The following is a 22,997-nucleotide window of genomic DNA, read 5'->3' on the forward strand; positions in this document are numbered from 1 at the left end:
GACACTATTCCATACCAAATTTATTTAGAATAGGATTTAGCAGTTTCTGATTAAATGGGCTGTGAGTGCTTTTTATCCAATCATTTTCATTTCTGAATTTGTAAATGCTAATGTTTGTCATCTCAGAAGGTGTTTGGCATAGGTATGGCATATAAAATATATGTGTAATGTTGTGTAGTGAGGACACAAAGAAAAAGGAACGTGACAAGACTACAGAACCTTTAGAATTGAAGAAGGACCCGTCACAGCCTCTTAAATTGATAATCAGCTCGGAGCAGGTTGAGCTACAGAAGAAGGCCAAAGAGTTTCTCAAGCAGAAGTCTGCAGAGGAAGAGGATGGGCCTAGTACGTATTCTGTCACTTTTAAATATATAATGTTTTTAATTTATATTTAAAATTTACTAGTTACTGTATAATTGAAACAAATGATGTACAGTAAAATCTTGGTTTGACAAATTATATATATACGCTGTAGTAAAAGGCAATACAAAGAAATGAATAACTTAAGATTTATTGCATTTGCAAAGCACAGTGCATTATAAAATAAGTGGCACACCACACATTTGTAGTAATATTAGTGAATGTAAAACAGCCTTTCATGAAGTCCTGCTATCACGATGTAAACTAGAATGATTTAACATTTGTGATGGTGCATTGGTAGGGGATGAACGGTATTTTCATTCATTATGTTGAGATTTTACTGTATGCATTTGTAGAAAGTAAGGCATGACAGCTTCATATTTTGGTGTAGGTATTACAGGCAGCTAGTAGTTGACAGTAGCAGTTCATAGAGTCTCATTGTACTTGTTTTATAGCAGTACGTTTTTGTTTGTTGCAGCTTCTCTAAAACATTGTTACATGATTTATCAGCTATAGTGAAAACGAACAACAGAAATTCATTTCTGTATTGTGCATGTCCTTTGTGTTTAATTTCCGCACATAACAGGATTTTTGTTACCAGGTCAAGTCAAGAAACGCAAAAGAGAATATGAATATGAGAGCGGAAGTGAGAGTGGGGATGAACCGGCTGCCCCTGGTGATAATAATGGTCAGTATTAGTACATTTAACATTTACCCTGCATTCTGTATTGACATTGATCATCTAACAGTATATCAGGTATGTATAATATTATTGTCGTGTTCAAATTAAGGACTGTTTCACTGCAGATATGGAAGAGGATGAACCTCCTCCTCCTGGATTGGAGGAAGGAAAAGGAGGTGATGACAGCTTTGCAGAAGATGAGGTCAAGAAGAAACACATGGAAGTGGATGCAAATGATGACAAGGAAGAGGAAGATGAAATTGCAAAGAAAGAAGAGAAATCTGATGATGACCCCGAAGATAGCGTAAGTTATATTGATATACACGTAACTAGCCAGCTGTTTTATTCCATAAATGCCTGCATCAGCTCAACTTGTAGTTTTGCTTTAAATCTACTCCGCTCTGTATGAAGCTATGGTTATTCAACATAAATCTTCTCTTTGTGACAAGCGCTTTTTAATGAAGTTCAAATTCCCCTAACATAGAAACCACACATACAGTATTCTTCATCACAAATGATCCATATGCCTATTACCCTACGTAGTATCCTCACTAGAGCATCCGCTTGCTATAACGAGGTGTATGGATGGCTACCGTACTTCACTGCCATGTGTGGTGTCATAGCTGATGTAAATCATTTATCGTCCGTCTACATCACTGGCCTCGCTTGTTAGAGACTGTACACACGGTCAGGAGTTTGAAAACTGACTCTTACAACCAAATTTTATATTTTTTAATAATATATTGGAAGATACGCCACTGGTAGCTGACATCACTTGGCATGAAATTCCACCTGGAGGCTCTTGTTCATAGACAAACTCGTGGAAGCAGAATTTTCTACTGGAAATGTGCTTATGTATAGTGGTGCTTCCTCGTACTATAGATAATAGGGAAGGTTCCTACAGGATTGGTGTAATTTTTCCTCTCGCTTTAAGAACACATTGTAGGTAGGATACGAATTACAATGTGAGTGTCATTATTTATGTATAATTATATATATAAGTTTAATGATGAAAAAGTGCTCCATTTCTGAAAGACGTTCTCCTAGCCACTTTCGCAGAATCCTTTCTCCTAGTTTCACTAACTCTGTTACGACTAGGCACATAATTACCTCTTCCTCTAAGTACCATATGACTTCAACTAAGACGAGCTGTCACAGTGTGTATTGTCATCTTCTACAGTGTTGACCACTTTGAAAAACAATGACAAAATATGTTCAGAATATGACAATCCGAGCGGGTCTTGCGGCAAATAGTAGGTAGGACTTTTGCTTGTAAAGAATGAGAGAAGGGACCATTATACATGGTTATTTGTGATTACAGGGTTTTGAACGAACATGAGAAAATCTTTAATTTCTCATTTCGGGCAATATAAAGGTGTATAGAGTGTGAAATTATTCTTCATTATTTTCATATCTGTAGATATTGCTCATTAGAATGCACATTTTACCAGATATTATAAATTCTTGTGAAGCTGGTTTTATTTTACATATCTGTGCTTTCTTAATACTTGTTAAGTTATATAATGTTTTTAACATTCATTGAGTAATACCTGGAGGTTTAATTGTTTGCACGTGTCATGTGATTTCATGCAGTGTGTGCTTTTACTTTGCTGCAGTCAGATAAAGAAGACAAGGATAAATCAGAGAAGAATGTTGTAAAGGATGGCAAGATGGATAGTGGGGATGACGCTGAAGAAGGTGATGAATCAGAAAGGGAGCATAAAAAGAAAAGAAACAGCAGTGAAGAGGCGGTTAAACCACGGCCGCTTCACAAGACTGCCTCGATTTTCCTGAGAAATCTTGCGCCAACTATCACCAAACAAGAAGTTGAAGCGGTTAGTGCGCATATATGTAGATGATATCTAAACATGGTAGTTGTATAGACTGAGTGCTTCCAATAAAATGTTATAAAATTCATGACTCAAATTTGGACTGCATAAGTCCATCATTAGGGTGACATTTGTACAGAGTATCCCGTGCGTACATAAAGGAACATTGTTATGGACAGCCTTCTGTGTGGAGGGAGTTTGAAAAAATGCAGAACATTGGGAAGGAAGGGAATTTTGTGTAGTGCAGTTGGCAGCAGTGCAAAGACAAACATAGTTATGGCAATCCAACAAGACGCAAAATGTATGATTTGTACATGAGGCATAAATGTTGTGCTTGTTCGGCACGTGTAGGTGTTAAATATGTTTTGCGTAATGTGTGTTGACATGTGCTGCGTGATAGCTGAACCTCGCATGATAACTGCCCCAACAGCTTCATGGGTGTTGTTCCAGAGCTTCCTTGCACAGCAACGACAGTCTTAGTGCTTGTGACAGCACTCATGCGACCTGTAAACTGTATTTACCACCACAGAATCATACGTGTTCTTGGAGCTCCTCCTGTGTTTAACAGCCTTTTCACCTCAAGTTGCATACACGTGCACATGTTTAGCATACATAGTCGCACATTGTCACCATATTTGTCTATGCATTGTTGCCAGCTACACTAATTAAATTTCCAGCTTCCATCCATATTTTTCCTAACCCTCTCTTTCGATTATGTCTCTGTAATAAATTTTCTTTTTTGGGTCAATAATTATGGGACATTATATATTTAATGCATTGAAACCCAGACTTACAAAGCCTGCACAGTCCCTGTATCCCAGCCATTCTTGACAAAATGCAGTACAAAAGATATAGCATGTTTCCTCAAGTGTTTGTAAAAATGTAGGTAGTGAAAAAGAAATTTAGAAAAGCATTATGTAGTGTGTGATGTCTGAAGATTAGGCAGGCAGAATTAGAAGTAGTTCTAAATTAATTTAACCTCAAAATATTCATTAAATGCCAAATTGTTGTTTGTCCCCCCCCCCCCCAAAAAAAAAGTGGACAGTGTTTGATGATTACATTGTTATGATGGGTTTACTCTACTGTCTCAAGCCTTTCATTATATGTAGTGTTTGTACAGTGGACTCGTTCTTTGATAAGCACTTCTGTCATTTGCTTTAACCATTGTACATTTTGATTTTTACCTTCCTGGAAGTCTTTCCTTATATACAAATTTAATTTTTGGTAGTGGTTTTGGCGATCAACTTCATCGGGTGTCTAAATCTTCATTCTGCAGGTGTAGTGACAGTGTCATTGTTTCAGATGTGCAAGCGTTATCCAGGGTTCCTTCGAGTTGCCATAGCTGATCCCCAGCCTGAAAGAAGGTGGTTCAGAAGAGGCTGGGTTACATTTGAAAGACAAGTGAACATCAAAGAGATCTGTTGGAACCTTAATAACATACGTGTAAGTTACATAATTGGCCCTCTTGTGTTTATGAATGTAGTGCCAGATCTTGTCTATCAACGTCCAGCGCAGTTTAAGTTCAAGAATGTTATCAGGTTAAATTTTACAGTTACAAGGAAAGGTTTTGAATGCAGGCATCATAATAAAAATCACTTTTTTCAATATTCATGTGTCTGTAAGAACATTACTCTTTGTACAGCATAATGATGTCACTAGAGGCCCCAGACTTTCAGTGATAAAACAATTATTTATGTACTGATGGTTATTAGATGTTATAGGTTTGTTATAATGAAGGGCACTGAAAACAAATAACAAAGATTTGTTGTTTTCACAAAAATCAAATTAGTGGTGTGTTGCTTGTATACTTGTATCACTGAAAAACACTTTGCTCATCATATGTTATGCCAGATTATACAAGATTTACAGATAGAAAGCTTTCCTGTATATGCTTTGCAGTAAAGTCTCTTCTCCTTACATGGATTTTACTTAAAAAAAATTGTTTCACAGTAAAAATTATGTAAATCTCATATCGGTTGTTCTGACAGTTCGTCGGGTGTATTGGAATGAATAAAGGTTCTTAAAAATGTAAAGATATTTTAAGTGTGTACCCGTGAAATGTTTATTACACACCTGCAATTAAAAAATGCATGGGAATCGGACAGTGTTTTTATGATGATTCTAATTACGTATAACTTTTTTTCCAGCTGCGGGATTGTGAATTAGGTGCCATCGTGAATAGAGACCTCAGTCGGCGCATCAGGACAGTTAATGGTATTACATCACATCGACAGGTTGTTAGACATGACATTAAACTGTCAGCACGCATTGTTCATAATTTGGATGCTAAAGCAGGACTTTGGGTAGATCCTGATTCACCAGAAGGAAAGGGTGATCTGGCACCAGGAGACTCTAAGAAGGCGAAGGAAAAGGAGCCAGATCAGTTGTCATTGCCAGTGAGTCTTAAATGTATTGTAGGCATTTAAATGATTGATACAAAGAACCAGACATGATTGATTTTATCTTTAGTTGACTTGCACATATTTGGTACAGTTATTATTATTATCATCATCACTACATTGACCAAACATCATGTTCGAGTTGTTAACGCTTCTGTTTCGTATTTGGGATGTCCCAGGTCCAGATCTCAGCCCGGAGACCGGCTATCCTGGCGGATTTTTTTATGGTTTTACTTAGTCCCTCCAGGCAACTGCCTGGATAGTGCCTTAAATTAGGCTGACTGCTTCTTTCCACATTCTTTCTGATCCATTATTCACTTCCCTGTCATTTGATGATGTAAAATCTTCTTCTTCTTCTTCTATGGCTCTTTGGTCCGTATTCAGTCCATGGCCTCCTCAATTCTCCTCTTCCATTCGGTCCTATCCTCCACCTGTTAGGTCTGTGTCCGAGGCTTTGATTGAGGTTTTGAAACATCTTCCTTTTTACGGTGCAACATTGTTAGCCTTACGACCAACCCCCAACCTGGAGGACCAGGTTACATGTCTTAGTCTGACCTCTCCCCCTCGAGCAATCTGGCTAGGGAGGTCCTATGCTACCGCCTGCATAGCTCTTGGGATCACTGAGGTAACTCAAGCCCCACCACCGCGACAAGGTGCAGGTACCATTAAGTGAGGCTGTAGAGTCTTAGCTACTGAAAAGTGTTGTTCAGTAAACTATTAACAAATAAATAAATGCACTTCATTGACTCACTGGGCTGGCTTTTATAGAGCTGTCACTTGGTGCTCTGTAATTTTAGGGGTTAATTATTAGCAAATCAGTATTATTTTATGTCTTGTATCTTGACGGTATTTTATTTCTTATATTAATTTTAGGTTATCTTATTAAGGGCAAATTTTTGTTCTGTTGACCTCTGCATACAAAAGATAAAGAAAAATAAATTGTTAAACATTTATAAACTTCCACTAAGATCATCTTGGACAGTAGTCATGTCAACATTTAGCAGAAAAGTGGTGTTTCAGAGACTTGCTCTGTCTCTGTCATTGGGGTTGATACATTTATGCTGAACGTGATACATGCACCTCTAGCGATGAAGGCATGTATTAAACCTGGGTGTGGTTTGAAGATTATGTCAGATGGATGTTCGAGATAAAAGGTGTGAATGTGGGGCTGGATTGAACTGGCCGAGTGTAGGGTCAGATAACAGACATCTATGAATGTGGTTATGAACCATTGGGTTCCTTAAAAGAACCTCTGTGACTTGGAGTTTTAAGTTAAATTGTACCTTGATGTTGTGAAGATAAGATAGTTCTGTGTTCTGTGACAGTAGCCAAACGGTGAATTTAGTGGCTCTCAGATGCCCTTGGATTTTGCTTCAGTATACTGTCCTTCAACATAAATACAAGGTTTTACTTATATGTTTTTAATGCTTCATTTCTATTACTTATAATCTGATTGCATCTCTCATACAGTATGCCTTAAATTTTTGCCCAGTTTCTCTAGCAGTTACAGTTATACATTGTTTCTAGGCATCATGTGGTTTCTCAGTGAATGTTAGTTGTTTTTGAATGAGGTTAGAAAGTTCTTCATGCCCAGGAACTTTCCAAAGGAAGGATGCCGTAGTTGTAGCATTCTGAGGGCCCATCAGCTTTAGCTAACAGTTTTTGGTTCTTATTCTTAGGTTAGGTTGGGTACTTTTGTTTATTGCAGAGCTTTGGGCTTGTGTCAAAGAATCCAGTATTGAAGAACATCACCGACTATTTGATTGAAGAGGCTTCTGCTGAAGAAGAGGAACTTTTGGGACATACCGCTGATCAAGAGGAGGGGCAGCTCGGTGATGATACAGCCAGTGTCGAGAGAGATGAAGCACTTATTAAGGTAGACTTCACTTTCCAAAAGAATCCTGTGATTGCAAATAAAAAAGGTGTTTCAGTAGTTCTTGCTTAAATGCTTTCCTGCCTATAAAGTTAAAATCATTGGGTCTCAAAAGTACCATCATAAGAGAAATGTATTTATAACCCTTCTTACATAAAAATACCCCACCTTAGAAGCACAATTTAAAGATACATATCAAGCAATTTACCCTCTTTTTTAATTATAGAAATTAAAACAAAAGTAGGGGCACACATGAATCAAACATGTTACAAACACACAGCAGCACTCCTTAGTACTTAGTGAGTGGTACGAGGTAGGCAGACTTGGTTGTGACTTTCTGACCATCTCCATTCATCCGCCTAAAGTTTGTAGCCACGTTATAATCTGTAGCTGGTATCGTGGTCTTTGTGTACAAACGATGAACACTAGTGTTGAATCTCATGAATAGTATGTAACAGAATAGAACAAAAATTAAGTAACCATTTCCTCACTATCACAAAAGTAGTTAAATGAAATACGCTAGTAATTTTACCATTAGAAACATAGAAAAAGAAGTCAGTGTTTTTTAAACATGATTAGTTTGTAAAACCAAAACACCAATCCTACAGACCAATACCAAAAACAGTAAAACACTCAACAAACAAAATGGCATCCAAACAGAAGTAACTAACTAACTAGATGGCTTACCGAACTCGAAGGTTCATCACCGAATTAACCAGAGCCCTCCACCGGACCCTGTCCTGGGCCAACAAAATCCAGTCTCCTTCAACTCCTATCTCCCATAGATCCCACCTGTCATTATCTTCCCATCTACGTCTAGGTCTCCCAAGCGGTCTCTTCCCCTCAGGCTTCCCAACATGAATCCCACAGCACCCACACTACGTGTGACAGTGAAGGTACATGAAAATACCATTAGCCTAGTGAACTGGAAGTATTCACCTTGTAGCAAAATTTCGTACTAGAACCCTGAAAGAAATTATGAAGGTCTCATACGTACACAATTTTAAGGATTCTATTCAGCTAATAAATGATCTAAGTAACATGCTATTGATGAAAATGCTAGTTTGCAATAATATAAATACCACAGTAGCACACGGTGTCACTCGTCTGGCCTTAACTGTGTATCCAGTAATTTTGTGCCGGGGTGTATGCTCGTTGGTAGCTACCCGACTTTGAAGTTAAACTGTGTACTTGTGACAGGTGTTAAAATTTGTAACATAGTGGTTCCTTTTCAGTATATTATAGGTAACATACTACCTCCCCCCCCTCCCGCAAGACGTGTGTGTGTGCATCTGATGTAGTGTTATGCCCTTTCATTGCAAATCTCCAAAGATCACACGCCACAAAAAGTCTTGCATTTTTGCTTTAATTAAATTAAAAACAAAGAAAGATATCAGAATCTGAAATTAATCTTGCAAGGAATAATTTAGTAAATATGTATATTCTGTGTGAGACTTCAGGTTCTCGTAGTGATGAGTATGAAGATGGCTGTCTTCTGGGATGCTGCTCCAAGCAGTCTGGTAAAGTTTACCGACATTTTAGAGGTGCATATTGCCTCTATTATCATCACCCTGATGATGGACATAATAGGTATACCAGAAGACAGCTCTGTTAGCGACATCTTTCCACTCCTGTTGAATTGAGGCAGAGGTGCTTGTTAAATGGCAGTCATTGCAGTGTGTGCTGGTTTCAGACCATTTGCTCTGTTTTACAGGTGTTGGATCGCTTACTGTTTTATCTGCGTGTTGTCCATTCTGTGGACTATTATAATCACTGTGAATATCCGAATGAAGATGAGATGCCAAATCGATGTGGCATCATGCATGCACGAGGTATTCCACCGTCATCAAAAGTAAGTCACTTATGGATATTAGTATATATTACCTTGTTCAGTGGTTCCCTGCCTAACAAAACATTTCTTACCGTAGGCTAAGGAAATAGCTGACGGGGGGGGATTGGGGTAGGAAGAATCACGCTCAAAATGCTTATAAATTGGTGTCACTGATTGGCTGAAGCTTACCGATTGCACTCAGGAGTGCTTGGATTGGCTGAAAGTGGTGACTGTGACTTTGTAAGCAGTTTATTATGCAGGAAAAATGCATTGTGTGAGTCAGTGGGAGGCCTGTGAGTGGTTGTTAAATGAAAATTTGTTATCCTATGACTTGTGCACTGCATATGAATTTGCATGTTTACCTGTGTTCTTATATATTGATGGCATTGAATGTATTCTTTTAAAAGTGTTGTGGGTCTTTTCATGTAATGCTGTTTTGTGCCCCCGCCTCTCCTTTGTCAGTACAAATAATCTTTTACAGAGGTTACACAAGAGATTTTGTACGTTTTTATCTGAAAAATAAATTAATTTTTACTTGTTGCATAATAATGATGAACTTGGATCTCTTAATAGTTACAGGTAGCTCAGCAGGAGATCAGCGATTATTGCCGTACTTTTGAGCAGAAAATTGCTTCATTCTTGCAACCAGTAACAAAGATCACAGATGAAGAATACAGCAAGCTAGGTCACAAAGACCCTGATGTGTATCCTTTAAAGTTTTTATCCAATAAAATGAGTGGCACAGTAAAGCTTAGGTCAAAAGATATTTTATTAGTCTTAAAGTTTACACTGCCTTATATCTTACAGTACACTTCCTTATGCACCAGTACTTCTTTTCTCGGCATTATCTGCCATTTCAATGGCGAGGAATGCCTAAATTAACTCTTAACCAGTAATGTGTGGTCTTGGAGACCACAGCAGAAAGTGTCCTTTTTCTTTTCACCTTTCTTTATGTCTACTGGTATTTTCTTCACTCCCGCAGTCCTTTCGGCACTGTTTGTGCGGGAGAAATTTAGTTTGGTGAAGGCCTAGGAGACTGCGTGTCACTGGTTTCGTGACTTGTGAGTTGGACACTTTGGTCAAGACCGTGAGTAATCGTGTGGGAGAACTTGCTGTGTCCACCATCCAACAAAAGAAATCCATCGCACATGTTTCTTGCGCAATAAACCTGTATGTTGAGACGGCACAAAGAGAATTTAAGTCAGAATGAAGAGGAACATTTTATTTTAAATATATTGTGCCTTTCAGAAGATCCCTATGATGAAAAATTGAAACATGATTATTATGATTTCTGCAATCTTGACTGTTAATCAGAGGGTCTCTGTTAAATGTGTTGCAATGTTTTGCAGAGAGAGAGAGAGAGAGAGACGGCCATTAAATCCTCTCCTTTGATTGGCACATTCAGTAAATTATCGTGATAAATGCTGCTGGGTAATGAAATTGATGGGGCATGTACGGCTAAGTCAGAATGCATACAAAATTTTGGCTGCAAGACCAAAGGATGCAGCTATTTGGGAGACTTTGTTGTGTTGAGACTGGTATCATGCACAGGTTATACAGCTGTGATGAATTTGTCTTAACATGCATGCCCATTTTAATACACTGTATAGACACATCAGCTGACTCTCAGACTTTCATTAGCTTTCCAGTGTTGTGTCTCATTCTTGTAATTTTAGTATTTCATAGTCTGTACCAAATTTTATAGATTAGCCATGGTTTCAAATATCATGCAGATTGCTCAAACTGTGCAAACTTTTTTAGTGTGGGACAGTGTTTTAAGGGTAGCAGTTTTGTGCTCCATGTGTTCCTTAACCTACAACTTTAGTGAGGTGGAGAAATTCATTCAGGCAAATACACAGGAATTGGCTAAAGACAAATGGTTATGTCCACTGTCAGGAAAGAAGTTCAAAGGCCCTGAATTTGTACGCAAGCACATATTCAACAAGCATGGAGAGAAAGTTGATGAAGTTAAGAAAGAGGTGAGTGTAATGAATGATTCATGAGCATAATGATGTGTAAGGAGAATTTTTATTCAGAAATTGTTTGTTACATAGAACACTGTAATAGAATTTCTGTTTATCAAAGGTAATGTTAAAAATATAGACATTTTTTGAAACAAATAGATAATAGTAGTCCTTTGAATTGTTACAGTGAAATCCACGTGTAAGGTTCCTGTGTGGAACAGTAAGCTTAGGAAAGTTTTATGTAGTGGAAATTTAATATTGGTGTTGATCTCGTGTGAGGCAAACTGCAAATCTAGGAACACTAAATGGGGTTCCCTCTGAAAAGTTATTGATGAATGGTAGGAAATCTCTGGTGATTATGTAGTTTATCATGAGGTCTCACTGTTCTAATGCATTTCAAGTTCTTACGTTGTTGTTCTGAGATCAGAACTTGCTCAAAAATGTTTTCTCGGCCTTGTAATTAAAAGATTCTGAAAGAAGGAAAAAATAAATACAGTTAGGTTTGTGTGGGTAAGTGTGGTAATTGACTGCAAGTTAAATGTTTGTATTAATGTCGTAGCTGATTTCATATTTTATGCCTTAATGTATTTTCAGGTTGAATACTTTAACAACTATCTGCGAGACCCGAAACGACCCCAGTTGGCCGAACATCCTGGTAATCGTCAACAAAGGAAAGAGGGGACGAGTGAACGGGAAGGCTTCTCAGCTCCTTCGCCGTATGTGCCTCAGTAAGTTCAGTGCAATATTACTTTCTGTATGCAGCACAGATGAGACAAATAATGACTGTGATTTCCAAACTGAGGGCCCGTGCACTGATGGCAGTTCCAAGTTTCAGGAGGAATATCTGAAAAACTCTTCTTCATACGTCTTTGCCCATAGCTGTCTTGGAAAGAGTTCTTGTTTTACTGCATCACGTGACGGACACGTGGCTATTAGTGCATCACTTGCTTTAGAAAAAATATGAGTTGCTCATCTAAGCACCTGGAGGTTATTCATGTGTGTGTAAATCTGCATCAAGTTAGTTGTTCATACACAAGACAGATTATTTTTGTGTGGCATTCATTTAAAACATTTAGTTTTCTTTCATTTATTTGTGAGGTCTGAATCCACACACAGTTTCTTTTCATGTTGTCACAATCAGGCATCAGTTATCCACGCTGAGAAAGTTGATAATTTTTAATAATTATGTTATTTTCAGATTTTACGAATTTATGTTAATGTTAGCTTATGTTTAATTAAGAATTCTATTCAACACTAAATGAGCTTATGATTTTTCAAACACCGTACTCTAAGCAGAGAAAATGTAACAGCCAATCCTGGTAATATTATGCTACTTCCACTTGGGGGGAGGGGGGGGAGTTCCTCTTACATAGTACCATTGTAAACCTTACAAAATACAGCCACTAAAATGCATCACTTTGCTTTGCTGTGCATGAAAAATTACAATTTTATTTGTAAAATATTATGTTCATGCAGTACAGTTCTGTCCTATGAGATTCCAGACATAAGGGTGCGATTGGAATGACACAGTGTGTTGCACATATGAATAGTAAATGAGCCTGTCACAATTCCCTCATTAATGTGTTGGGCTAGAAGTGGGGGGGAGAAGCAGCCCTTAACAAGGGCCTCTCAGGGTCCATCAAGTAGCTCACCGGACAGAGGGAGGAGGAGAACTAGGTAGTTCAGAAACTACATAAACTCTGTTTTTGCAAACAGGTGGAGGATTTAATTTGATATCTGTAACTAAATCTGATTCAAAGATAAATTTAGAAAACTGACCAATTCTATTAGAAAATTCGTGGAAAAGTGTATAATTGAAAATTTAAGGGACCAGAAATTTAGAATATGGGGGCTTGGAACCATTTGAAAGTTCATGTCAGCCGCTTGAAATTGTACATGAGATTTGTCTTAGTTGCCCTCACATTTTGTCATATGACCGTGTGTTTCAGTTATCAGTACAGTTACGGTGGACGACATGCAGCATACGGTGGTCATAACTATGGTGGTGGTTATGGTTACAATGCAGGCTACAACCAGGGGTACTCTCGTCCTAGTCGAGGCAGCTTTAACAGGGGCAGGTACACAAATTATTTTATTTAATTGTATCTTTAGTGCTCATTTAAGATTTTATAATAAAGGCAAAATTAATGAAATGGATAGAACAGAAGGAAATTTAACTTCTTATCCTTTTTTTTTAATGCATTCATGACTTTCTTTTAATGTATATTTCCTTGTATCTTTCTATTCGAGATAAACAGCAGTTTGTTACTTTTTGTTATTAATAGGATGGGGCCCTTTTCTGTCTTGATTTTTCAGGTCTTCGACACATGATTCTGCCAATCGTCCAATTGTAGCTTATAGTGATCTAGATGTCCCAGATATTGCAGAAATGTTCTGACATTACGAAGTTATGATGTTACTGTAGAAAATGCATAAGTAAAACTTGTTTAGATTAATTTTGTGTGCCATGTCTCCCCAGGTTTTCATGCACGTGTTATCATGTATCGCTTTTACATTTTAACATCAGTCACAGTCCTCAGAAATTTATTTTATAACCCAGAGTTGAAAGTTAATCTAAACAACTCCCAGCATTCGAGAAGGAACCCACAACTTAATAGATACAGGTTGTACTACTGATCATCTCATCATCAGGACATACAATGTTGTCACGCGGTGGCCAGATTTTTTTGTATGCCATCGTCATATATGCACTGGTAATAAATCACTTATTATGTAATTGGTATTGGGCATAGTTTCAGTAAACGATTTTCCCCATCTTCTCTGTAAATAAACAGAGAAGTGGATATGCATGATGAGAGAACAGTGCGATGTGTAATGTTTGATGAGTGCTGTTTCAGTATATCTGTCACTCATTTTGAAATGGGTTTAATGCTCTCTGCACCCAGAAAAGCTTTTATGCGTAATTATTTCACAGAGTTTGAATTAAATAAGTGGCAGATTGGTTATATTAGGTTTTTGTGGCATCTTTTTTGACCTGGTCCAGTGGCGAGTTTTGGTACTCTTTTCACGTTGTGTGGCACAGTAACCATTTTGTGAATAAAAATTGAAGAGCTGCTGTAATCACCCATAGTGTTAAAAATTATGCTTGGGTCATATGAAATAATTTATTTAGATTTACCTGCCTTCCAAGGGTCTGGGATTTGTAAATTGGCTCCGCCTCCCTATTTCTGAAGGGTGCAACAGTCTAACTAAAAACTTTGCTTCATACCAGTTTAAAACAAGAAAATTATCAGGCATCATCTAGATGTGTGCATTCCCAGAGCAATAGTGTATGTTGAGTCGCATGTGCAGCCCTACTCTGGTGATAATGATCGGCATGAATGCTGAATGACACTTCTTCCACTTCATTTTGCCAGGTTGCACCCAGTTTTTCAAAATATAGGACTGGGAGTAGAATGACGTTGGCTGTTTTCAAATCTTAGTATCTGATTGTATATTTTTAATTTTCTTGAACCCATATAATCGATTGTTGGTTTAGAAAGTTCAAGGAAAAAGGAAAACCACAAAGCAAGACCAACTACATGATTAGGAAGCAGATGGAGCTACAAGCACTTCATGTGTCAAACAAAGACAATTATGAAAGAAATGGAAATATGATGGCAGGTATATCTAATTTAGATTTGTGTGTGTTGATGCTTCAAAGAACCTGATGATGCCCAAAGCATATGTTATCAAACTTTAGGGAACAAATTAATTGTTTCCACAGATTACATCATCAAAAATGTTCATTGTAAAGTCAAAGCTTTTGCATTTCTTAAATGTAAACGTGATGAAATGAAACATTCAGAAACTAATCTGCCATTAGTCATTAAAGGTGAACTCTTTGGAGTACATTGAAATTCCAGCATTGGTATTCATGCCATGTCATGGTTGTCGGCTCGAGCGAGATGACCAGGGAAAATACAAATGCAGCAGTGGGATTCAAGCCCATTGACATGACTACCACCGCAACATTGACTTCATTATCACATTTCAGTAATATGATGCAAGATCATTATTGCAGTGGCTGACCCATGGGTTGCCACTCCCTGGTGGTTTAAACCATTGCATTTGTAGCCCAGTGGCATCCAAGCCTAACAGGCAAGGGCTGGAGTGAAGTAGCACATGAGAAATGAAGCTTGGGGGCAGATCCCCTGAAGCAGCAACCATAGAGAACAAGAATGCTGGGTAGACGGAGAACGGCAGATGCCTTGCGTAGAAGACGTAGTTTTGTGTGTACATGTGATGCATTAGTAGCCACTGTATCATTTGTCGTTAAGTTCATGATGTGAAAAATATTCCAAACACACTAAAAATGGTGTTAGATGCAGTTGTGAGATAGTAAATTTTATAAACTCAAGACCATTGAATTCAAGAATGTTCAGTGCACTTTGTGATTACACAAAGCTACTGCTGCACGCATAGATTTGACGGTTATTACAAGGCAAAGTCTTGGTTCATGTATTCACACTGCCCTCAAAAATTGTATTTTTCACTGTTGACAGTCCTTCCCAGTAATAGGAATGGATTGCATGACTTTTTGACCACTCTGTAGGTTTGGTGCAGATGATTGTCTTCTGGGATAATGCTTCATATAGTCTGGTAGACATTTACTGACGTTTCAGAGGTGCTTATAGCGTCCATCACTAGGTTTAATGCAGGACATGACATGAGGATACAGATTTCCAAAATAATACTTTACTTCAACCACTCTGTAGCCAGCAAGTAGGTCCACCTATCACATAATGCAAGTACATCATAAACATAAACTGGTGTGGGTTTAATTTAACTTCCTAGTGAAAAATGAGTACTTGAAAACATAAATTTTCATTTAAAGGTTCCCACAAAATTGTTTTATTACCAAACAGTTCGACAGCAGTAATGAGTTTCAGAACTATTGGTTTATTAGATGCCATCCAGTGCTTTAATGTTGTTTTGCTGTATAGTGAGATATTCATATCAAAAAGTTAAAGGTGAAAATGATGGTTTTAGAATTTTTCAAATTCAGTTTAAATGAAGCAGCCGATAAGGGGCAAGCCGTTGAACCCGCCTATTCACTAAAGAAAATTGTTGAAAAATGTGCTTCTTTTGGCATCTTTATTGCATTCAGTGAACCCCAGTTTCATTGAGAATGTGTACTGAATATAGAATGACTGCTACATTACATTCAGCTTCTTTGAGAATCATGTTGAAGAAATGGCTTTTTCCTAGATGCGTTCGTATCTTCAGCATATGAGAATTTGATTTCTATTTTGTTTTTAAGAAAAAGAAAATTCAATTTTCTTTAATACCAAGTTGCCAGATTACCAGTGTTGCTGTCATATTTGTTTATAATGGTTATTAATTTATGGTTACATATTTAATTACTTCTATATCAAATTATTGAAGTGATATACATTTTAAAGAAGTTACGCCATTACCGTTAATAATAAAGGTAAGGTAACATTGTACCTGTGTCTTCGCGTGAAACTGTGATGACCCTTGGGGGAGTGAAGGTGAAGTTACACATTTTAACCACACCACTAGATGGAGGTGAATCGTCTTCCACACTCATGCTAGTTTACCCGTGGTGCATACTTCGGTATATATTGTTTGGAAGGGTGGGCAGTCCTCAGCACCAGTTACAGTGTTATAGCAGAGATAGGAATACTTCACCACAGCAGGGGTTCGAACCCCAGTGATAAGCCCATATTGAATCTATTTATTGAGTTATCTTTGCTCTCATTTGTAAAGCATACAAATATTTCGCCTGTATTTTTTGTGAAAACAAAATTTCAGATGTTATGAGAAGCATTTTTTCCTCTTTACATGTGGGTTATTTTTGCTGATGCTTAAATAATAACGAATATTTCATTTGCTTTAGAGTATCACCATTTTGATTACACAGTATTAGTCATTGAGGTCATTGACATATTACTATTAATATTTTTGAAATGCTGAACATTTGTACAAAGTTGGGATTGAAATTTTTATGCCTTGCGAAAGCACTCTCGCTCTCTCCTTTTTTTTTTCCTTTTCTTTCTCTCTCTTTTTTTTTAAAAAGTTAGTTGCTCAAAAAGTAGCAGTGAAATCAATTGAATCTGGCCCTTTATGTTTTAAAAGTTGGAGCCTAAAGTTCGGTGAAGATGTTTGGCTCGTGTAGTATTTTTATTTTCTTTTGTATTGTGTTGCTGACTTCATATGATATTAAAAATATGCGAGATGTGTGGTTTGACACTGAAAGCATGATGTGTGGAATTTAGAAAACAAAATGAAGAGAACTGTGGTTTATTGTGTACTTACTTCTTCCTTCCTGTCACTCTTTCCCCTTGTAATGGTCTCAAAACTTATATGGTTTTCCAGGCAATGAAACCTCATATTGTTGTCTTTTGTGTTATGATACCATGTAGTCTTTTATGTGATTAAAAAAGAATTCATAGTAACCTGCTGCCTCCATCTTCAGAGTGCACTCCTATCCTGAAAATGGAGGTGGTACATAACTTGTGAACTTAACTAGTGTTTGTGTTTGCACCCCCATAATGTGACTCGGTAGAACATCTTGGCATTGAAAGACATTGCTACCGACGTAGCCACGCAAATTCTAGGATAGGTGCACCGCATAATGTAGAAGTCATTGGTCTTTGTAAAATACTGTATTAACTTTTTTTAAGTTAACTTTTGTGCAGTATGAAGTAACAGTTTGACCAGCATGTGAAGTCTGTCTTTTACCTCCATATTTATGGGGTAACTGATGGACCAATGCTCCATGTAGAATTTAGATCATAAACGTGTGTGACGTTTTCCGTTAATTGTGTGTCTGTGTCTTATTGCTTTCAGGTGGTTGAAATTTTGTACAAAAATTAGGTCATTATCTAGTGTCCTTTGAAGCTTTCATCCCCTTCCCCTCTCCATAAAGAACTCTGAGCAGTTCAGCATTGGACACTCTTGAAAACCTTTTAATTTCAAACAAATGTTGGACCATCCCACTGAAAGTTGTTGGAGTTTCACAGCAAAACAATTAACACTGGGTGCATGAAACAGAGTCCTTGAGAAGTTGATAGTTGTTCGGCTGGTCAAGAAATTCTCTGCCTTTCATGGAACCCAAAGGTTCATTGTGATGTTCACAGGAACATGCAGCTGGGGCCGTATTCTGAGAAATTTTAATCCAGTCTACGCCTCACATTTTTTTTGTATATTGTGTTTTGATATCATGTTATCGTTGTACCAGAATGTAGTTCCATGAACCAGAAAAATTGACTTCCTGGACCACCTAAACGGCATTCACAAGCAACATCCAATTCACCATGGAGACAGATGGACACCTCCCCTTCCTAGGTACTGATATATTCAGGAGATATGAGAGCTTCTTGGGTCATACAGGCATTATTAGCGCTTCCCAACACTTTTTCTCTTACTGTATACATAAACACATACTATGCCATACAAACACATATACATATTTCAGAACGTAAGGAATGAAGTCTTAGGGGCTTTATTTTTAAAATTTAATAGGTTCCACTGAATTGTGGTCACATGAAGGGCTCGGGTTGTGGGTCGTGGACTCTCTAATTTTGCAACATCTGTTGTATATTCTGATTATATATATTCATTGCCAAGTGTTCCTGTTTAAAGTTGTTTATTTAAGAATAATTGTCTTTCAGTGGACTTATACTCTATTTCTACTTCTGTCAATTTTTCACAGACCAAGAAACATGGTCTTGTAATTTCTGAACAAAAGTTTGATATTGTGTGAAGTCAGAACAGATTAGTGCAGATGTGAACACTGATGTTTCAGATCCACAGCACCTCACTTGAGTGTCTTGAGTGTGTTGACAATACAAGTTTTGTTTTGTTGCCAGGGGTGGTGCTGATTATCGGCCAGTAATTCACTACCGGGATTTGGATGCACCGAGAGAACCAGAGGAGTTTATCTGAGTTCCTTGACAATCATCATTATGCGTGTGCAAAACTTTAATTACTTCAGGGTCACTTGGTTAATGTCATACTGTACAATGTGGTAGTTAGTGTTCCAGTAAGTGAATATGGACAAGTTGTGATTGACGTCTCCATTTTCAGTTAAAACTTTCTTTGAAACTTTGAAGATTGAATTTCTTCCAGTGAACTTTATATTGTTAAAACACTTACCATAGCCCCTCTGATGCATAAACATAGAATTCATGAAATGAGAAAATATTATAAAACCAAACATCTTACTGCACTCAGGGAAATTTTAGTCTAAATCAGTGGGTATGCTTGTTGGTAACAGGCATACACTGGATCACTAAATTCCGCTGCAATCGAACATATACTAAAAAATGTGTGTTAGTTCCAAATCACATATTGAAGTCTTCAGTCATTTTGTTGGCTGTGGTATGAGTACAAATACTAATTTGCTTTTGTTTCGGGAAACATTTTAGTGTTGCAGTTGGGAGAATGTTAGTGCAAGTAAATCTTCCAGATATTATTGGAATTGTAATAAATGTAGGAACAGTGACTTTTGGAACATATGACACCAGTTTATAATTGTAAGGCTGAGAATGTTGGTACCAGAGGTACAATTCGGGCTTTCATTCGCCACATCTGAATTTAGTCAAAAGTTCAGTAACGTGGACTGTGAGGATCTGATTTGCAGCAGGGTTACCACATCCAGACCTGACAGAACTTGGAGGTGACTATAAAGAATGCATGGTGCTTACTTCCACTCCCACATACATTTTACATTATAATGCTTAAGCACTGAGACAGCTCTGCCTTTTTACTGTTTTGTACAATTCACGTGACTATAAAACTCATAAGGCTTGTTTATAAATATTTGGTTTTCACTGGAAAACACAATGGTAAGACATGATTTTGTGACAGTAGAAACTTTTAATTCCCCTCGGACAAAACATTCTAAGACATTCTGTTAAATGGCAGAAGCTACAAGGACAGTCTTATTACAGAAATGTTTTTAATTCTGCAATAATGCACAAATAAAACATTGTTGAAAGGCCAGTGTACATACAGGTATGTTGCTTAGAGCAACATAGATACCATTTATTTCATACAGTTTTAATTAGTTTTGTTGTGTTATAAATAAGTATATTCATTCAAGATTTATGAACACTTTCAAAAAGATATAAAGCAAGCTCTGAACATTTATAACTGCTAATCACTTCAGAATTTTCTGTGTCATTATTCTGCAGACATTTACCTCAATTTCTGTTGGTAAGACAAGGGAACTGTGGAATGAACATAAGCAGACTATGTGGTAACTTTGCGTGCGGTAATATAATAAATCATTTTATGGTGCTTTCCTCGTCACAGGTTAATGTTCTGTCAATGTATGTTCCATGTAGATTTTCAAGTCGCATGGTAATTAGTGTCTAACATGTTCATATCTACCACCACCAACCTCTCCTCTTAGGTATGTTTGCAGCCCAGCAGAATGTCTATTAAAATCACTTAATCTGTTCAGTCATTAAGTTTTAAGTTTATAATTATCCTGTATTGATTATGTATTGTTTTAGGTGTAGCAAATTTGTGATTTTAGGGTATAGTTTGTAAAAAAAACATGTTATCGCTGTAACATGCAGTGTAACGCTGGCACATATCGATTGATTCACTATAACATTAATTTAATGCTAATACACAGGCATTACTCCAAATGTTAATGGCGAAGATTGGAATATAAATTATTATTTATAGTCTGGTTGTAACACATTGTTTTCACAGAAATTTTGTACCTGGCAGAATATTTTGGAATAGTTTTTCTGTATGTCAGGTATTATTTACTATGTGCTTCCTTCTATTTCTTTTTTAGTTTATGGTCATTAATTATCCTGTTATTCAGTGCTACAGATTCTTAAGCTACTAACAGTGTTTTAAAATAAACCACAAATAAATTAATATAGTCTGATGTGTGACTTCTGATAGAGACAAAAGATGTTTATGATACACTAACATACACATTGGCTGTAAACAATTTCAGATCACTAATTGTGCCACAATATTGCGCTCTTTTCTATATTTTACCGCTGACTGGAGCTGATACCTGAATGATGAAATTAGTTAGAAACCATGAATTTTACAATTGTTCCAAGTATCAACATTCTTTCCCAGAATACATTACTTTTATGTGACAGATGGCTTTCCGATGCATAATAGTAGAAGCCTCTGCATTTCGGCGTTCTTTTTACTGTCCTACACAGTCATGCTGTTATTGTAACGCAGCATGGTACAGTGGTTATGGAACAGCTCTGCAGATTTTCCTGTAGAAGGGATTCCATTATTATAGAATGTTATACCAGAGCATAAGTTGTACAGTCGTGAGTATGATGTGATGAGGCGTCATACATGGGCTGGGTGCGAAGTCCATGTGACCAATTAAGACACAGGAAATGCAGTTCTGAGTCGAGGTCTTGATGATTGAAAACTGTCTTTGCTGGTCAGCAAAAAAAGCAGGGCCCAGTAACAGACATCCTCTGGGTGGCAGTTTGTCCATCAACTCAGAAAACTCTATAGCGACCAAAACAATTGAATAGGAAGTCTTAAAACTAGTGATACAATCCATGATGTATATTTGTATGGCATTAGTTTTGGTGGTTCTGTTACAACCTTCAGGAGTTGTGGATGGGGTTCAGAAGTGGTTTGTTTTAAGCCTTAAACCATTTTCATATTTCAGTTCAACTTTAACTTATCAAAATTACTTATCCTGAATGCATTATAAAAACAGTCATTCCACTTATTAAGTGCATCTTGTTAATACAGTGTTGCAGCACTAATAAGTGTGTACGTGTTTGCTTTACCATGCACCAAGTTCTAAATGTCACTGTTTCTCCAACTGCATTAAAGTTTAATCCATTACATTTCACTTTGAAGCTCATTCAAACAGTCCATGTGGAAGTGTCCTCAGTGGGCATATCAGTCAGTAGATGTAAGTATTTCAGAAATTTTGTAACTACCAAATGAGCATACATATAAAATTAATGAAGAAATTCAGCAGGGAATGATTTTTCATATTTTTATCCTTTATTCCTTCATGTGTCCCATATTCCTTTACCATTGCATTCATTGTAGAACAACAATGAAAAATGTCAGCTGTGGTACATAATTTCAGTGGCTTCTTTACCCATATTGTAAGTACTTCTGATGATAGGTAACAGGCTTTACACTTTGGCAGTAGATAGAATATTGATGGTAATGAAACAAAACTAAGGATTTGCATGAAAAACCTGGGCAGTATAAATTTATATGAGTCGCCTGTACCATAATTATTTCTTAAGAGCAAAATGAAACCTGCAGTAAAGTCCATATTGGTAATCATTTGGCATATTTCCTATTCAAATGGTCAAAAAGAAGATGATTTATCACCATTGCTTTTCAAATTTGCTTTAGAATATGCCATTAGGAAGGTCCAAGAAAATCGGCACATCAGCTTCTGGTCTATGCTGATGTAAATCTATTGGGGGATCACATAAATGCCATAAAGAAAAATACAGCTCTAATTGATGCTAGTAAGGAGGTTGGTCCAGTAGTAAACATAGAAAAGACCAAGTATATGCTGATGTCTTGTCACCAGAATGCAGGGAAAAATTTTAACATAAAGATAGCTAATGGATCTTTTATAAATGTAGCAAAGTTAAGGTATTTTGGGAGTGACAGTAACTACTCAAACTTTGATTCATGAGGAAATTAAGTGCAGATTAAATTTGGGTGTTTGCTAACATTCAGTTCAGAACCTTTCGTCTTTTTGTCAACTGTCTAAAGATTAAAATGTAAAAAACTATAATTTTGCTTGTTGTTTTGTATGGGTGTGAAACTTGGTCTCTGACACTAAGGGTGGAGTGTAGACTGAGAGTGTTTGAGAACGAGGTGCTGAGGAGAACATTTGAACCTAAGAGGGATGAATTACTAGGAGGCTGGAGAAAGTTGCATAATGAGGAGCTTCATAAGTTGTACTCCTTGCCAAATATAATTAGACTGATCAAGTCTAGGAGGATGAGATGGGTGGAGCATATAAGCCACATAGAGAAGATGAATGCATACAGGGTTTTAGTGGGCAAACCAGAAGGAAAGAGACCACTAGGAAGATCTAGATG

The 22,997-nt window shown here is 37.1% G+C and overlaps 1 protein-coding gene across 7 annotated transcripts in view; it reads left to right on the top strand.

Moving 5' to 3' along the window:
* The window catches only part of Ars2 (arsenic resistance protein 2), a 46,006-nt gene extending 24,109 nt beyond the window's left edge, over positions 1-21,897 (top strand). For 5 of the 7 annotated variants that reach the window (XM_087341041.1, XM_087341065.1, XM_087341046.1 and 2 more), the window contains 13 exons: positions 179-345; positions 962-1,048; positions 1,168-1,346; positions 2,659-2,877; positions 4,174-4,314; positions 5,019-5,267; positions 6,979-7,146; positions 8,858-8,995; positions 9,548-9,678; positions 10,800-10,953; positions 11,533-11,666; positions 12,888-13,016; positions 13,255-13,675. In XM_087341041.1, coding sequence (XP_087197167.1) covers positions 179-345; positions 962-1,048; positions 1,168-1,346; positions 2,659-2,877; positions 4,174-4,314; positions 5,019-5,267; positions 6,979-7,146; positions 8,858-8,995; positions 9,548-9,678; positions 10,800-10,953; positions 11,533-11,666; positions 12,888-13,016; positions 13,255-13,336 — 1,978 coding nt within the window. In that variant the 3' untranslated portion in view covers positions 13,337-13,675. Of the gene's footprint in view, positions 1-178; positions 346-961; positions 1,049-1,167; positions 1,347-2,658; positions 2,878-4,173; positions 4,315-5,018; positions 5,268-6,978; positions 7,147-8,857; positions 8,996-9,547; positions 9,679-10,799; positions 10,954-11,532; positions 11,667-12,887; positions 13,017-13,254; positions 13,676-18,145; positions 18,253-18,776 lie in introns of those variants that run through there. The other 2 variants (XM_087341057.1, XM_022059033.2) reach the window with 2 other exon arrangements.
* The last annotated feature ends 1,100 nt before the right edge of the window (positions 21,898-22,997 follow it).

This window comes from Zootermopsis nevadensis, unplaced genomic scaffold, assembly GCF_977971745.1.
Source record: "Zootermopsis nevadensis isolate Lab colony 2312 unplaced genomic scaffold, Znev_1.0 Znev_ptg000003l, whole genome shotgun sequence".
Classification (NCBI taxonomy): Eukaryota; Metazoa; Arthropoda; class Insecta; order Blattodea; family Termopsidae; genus Zootermopsis; species Zootermopsis nevadensis.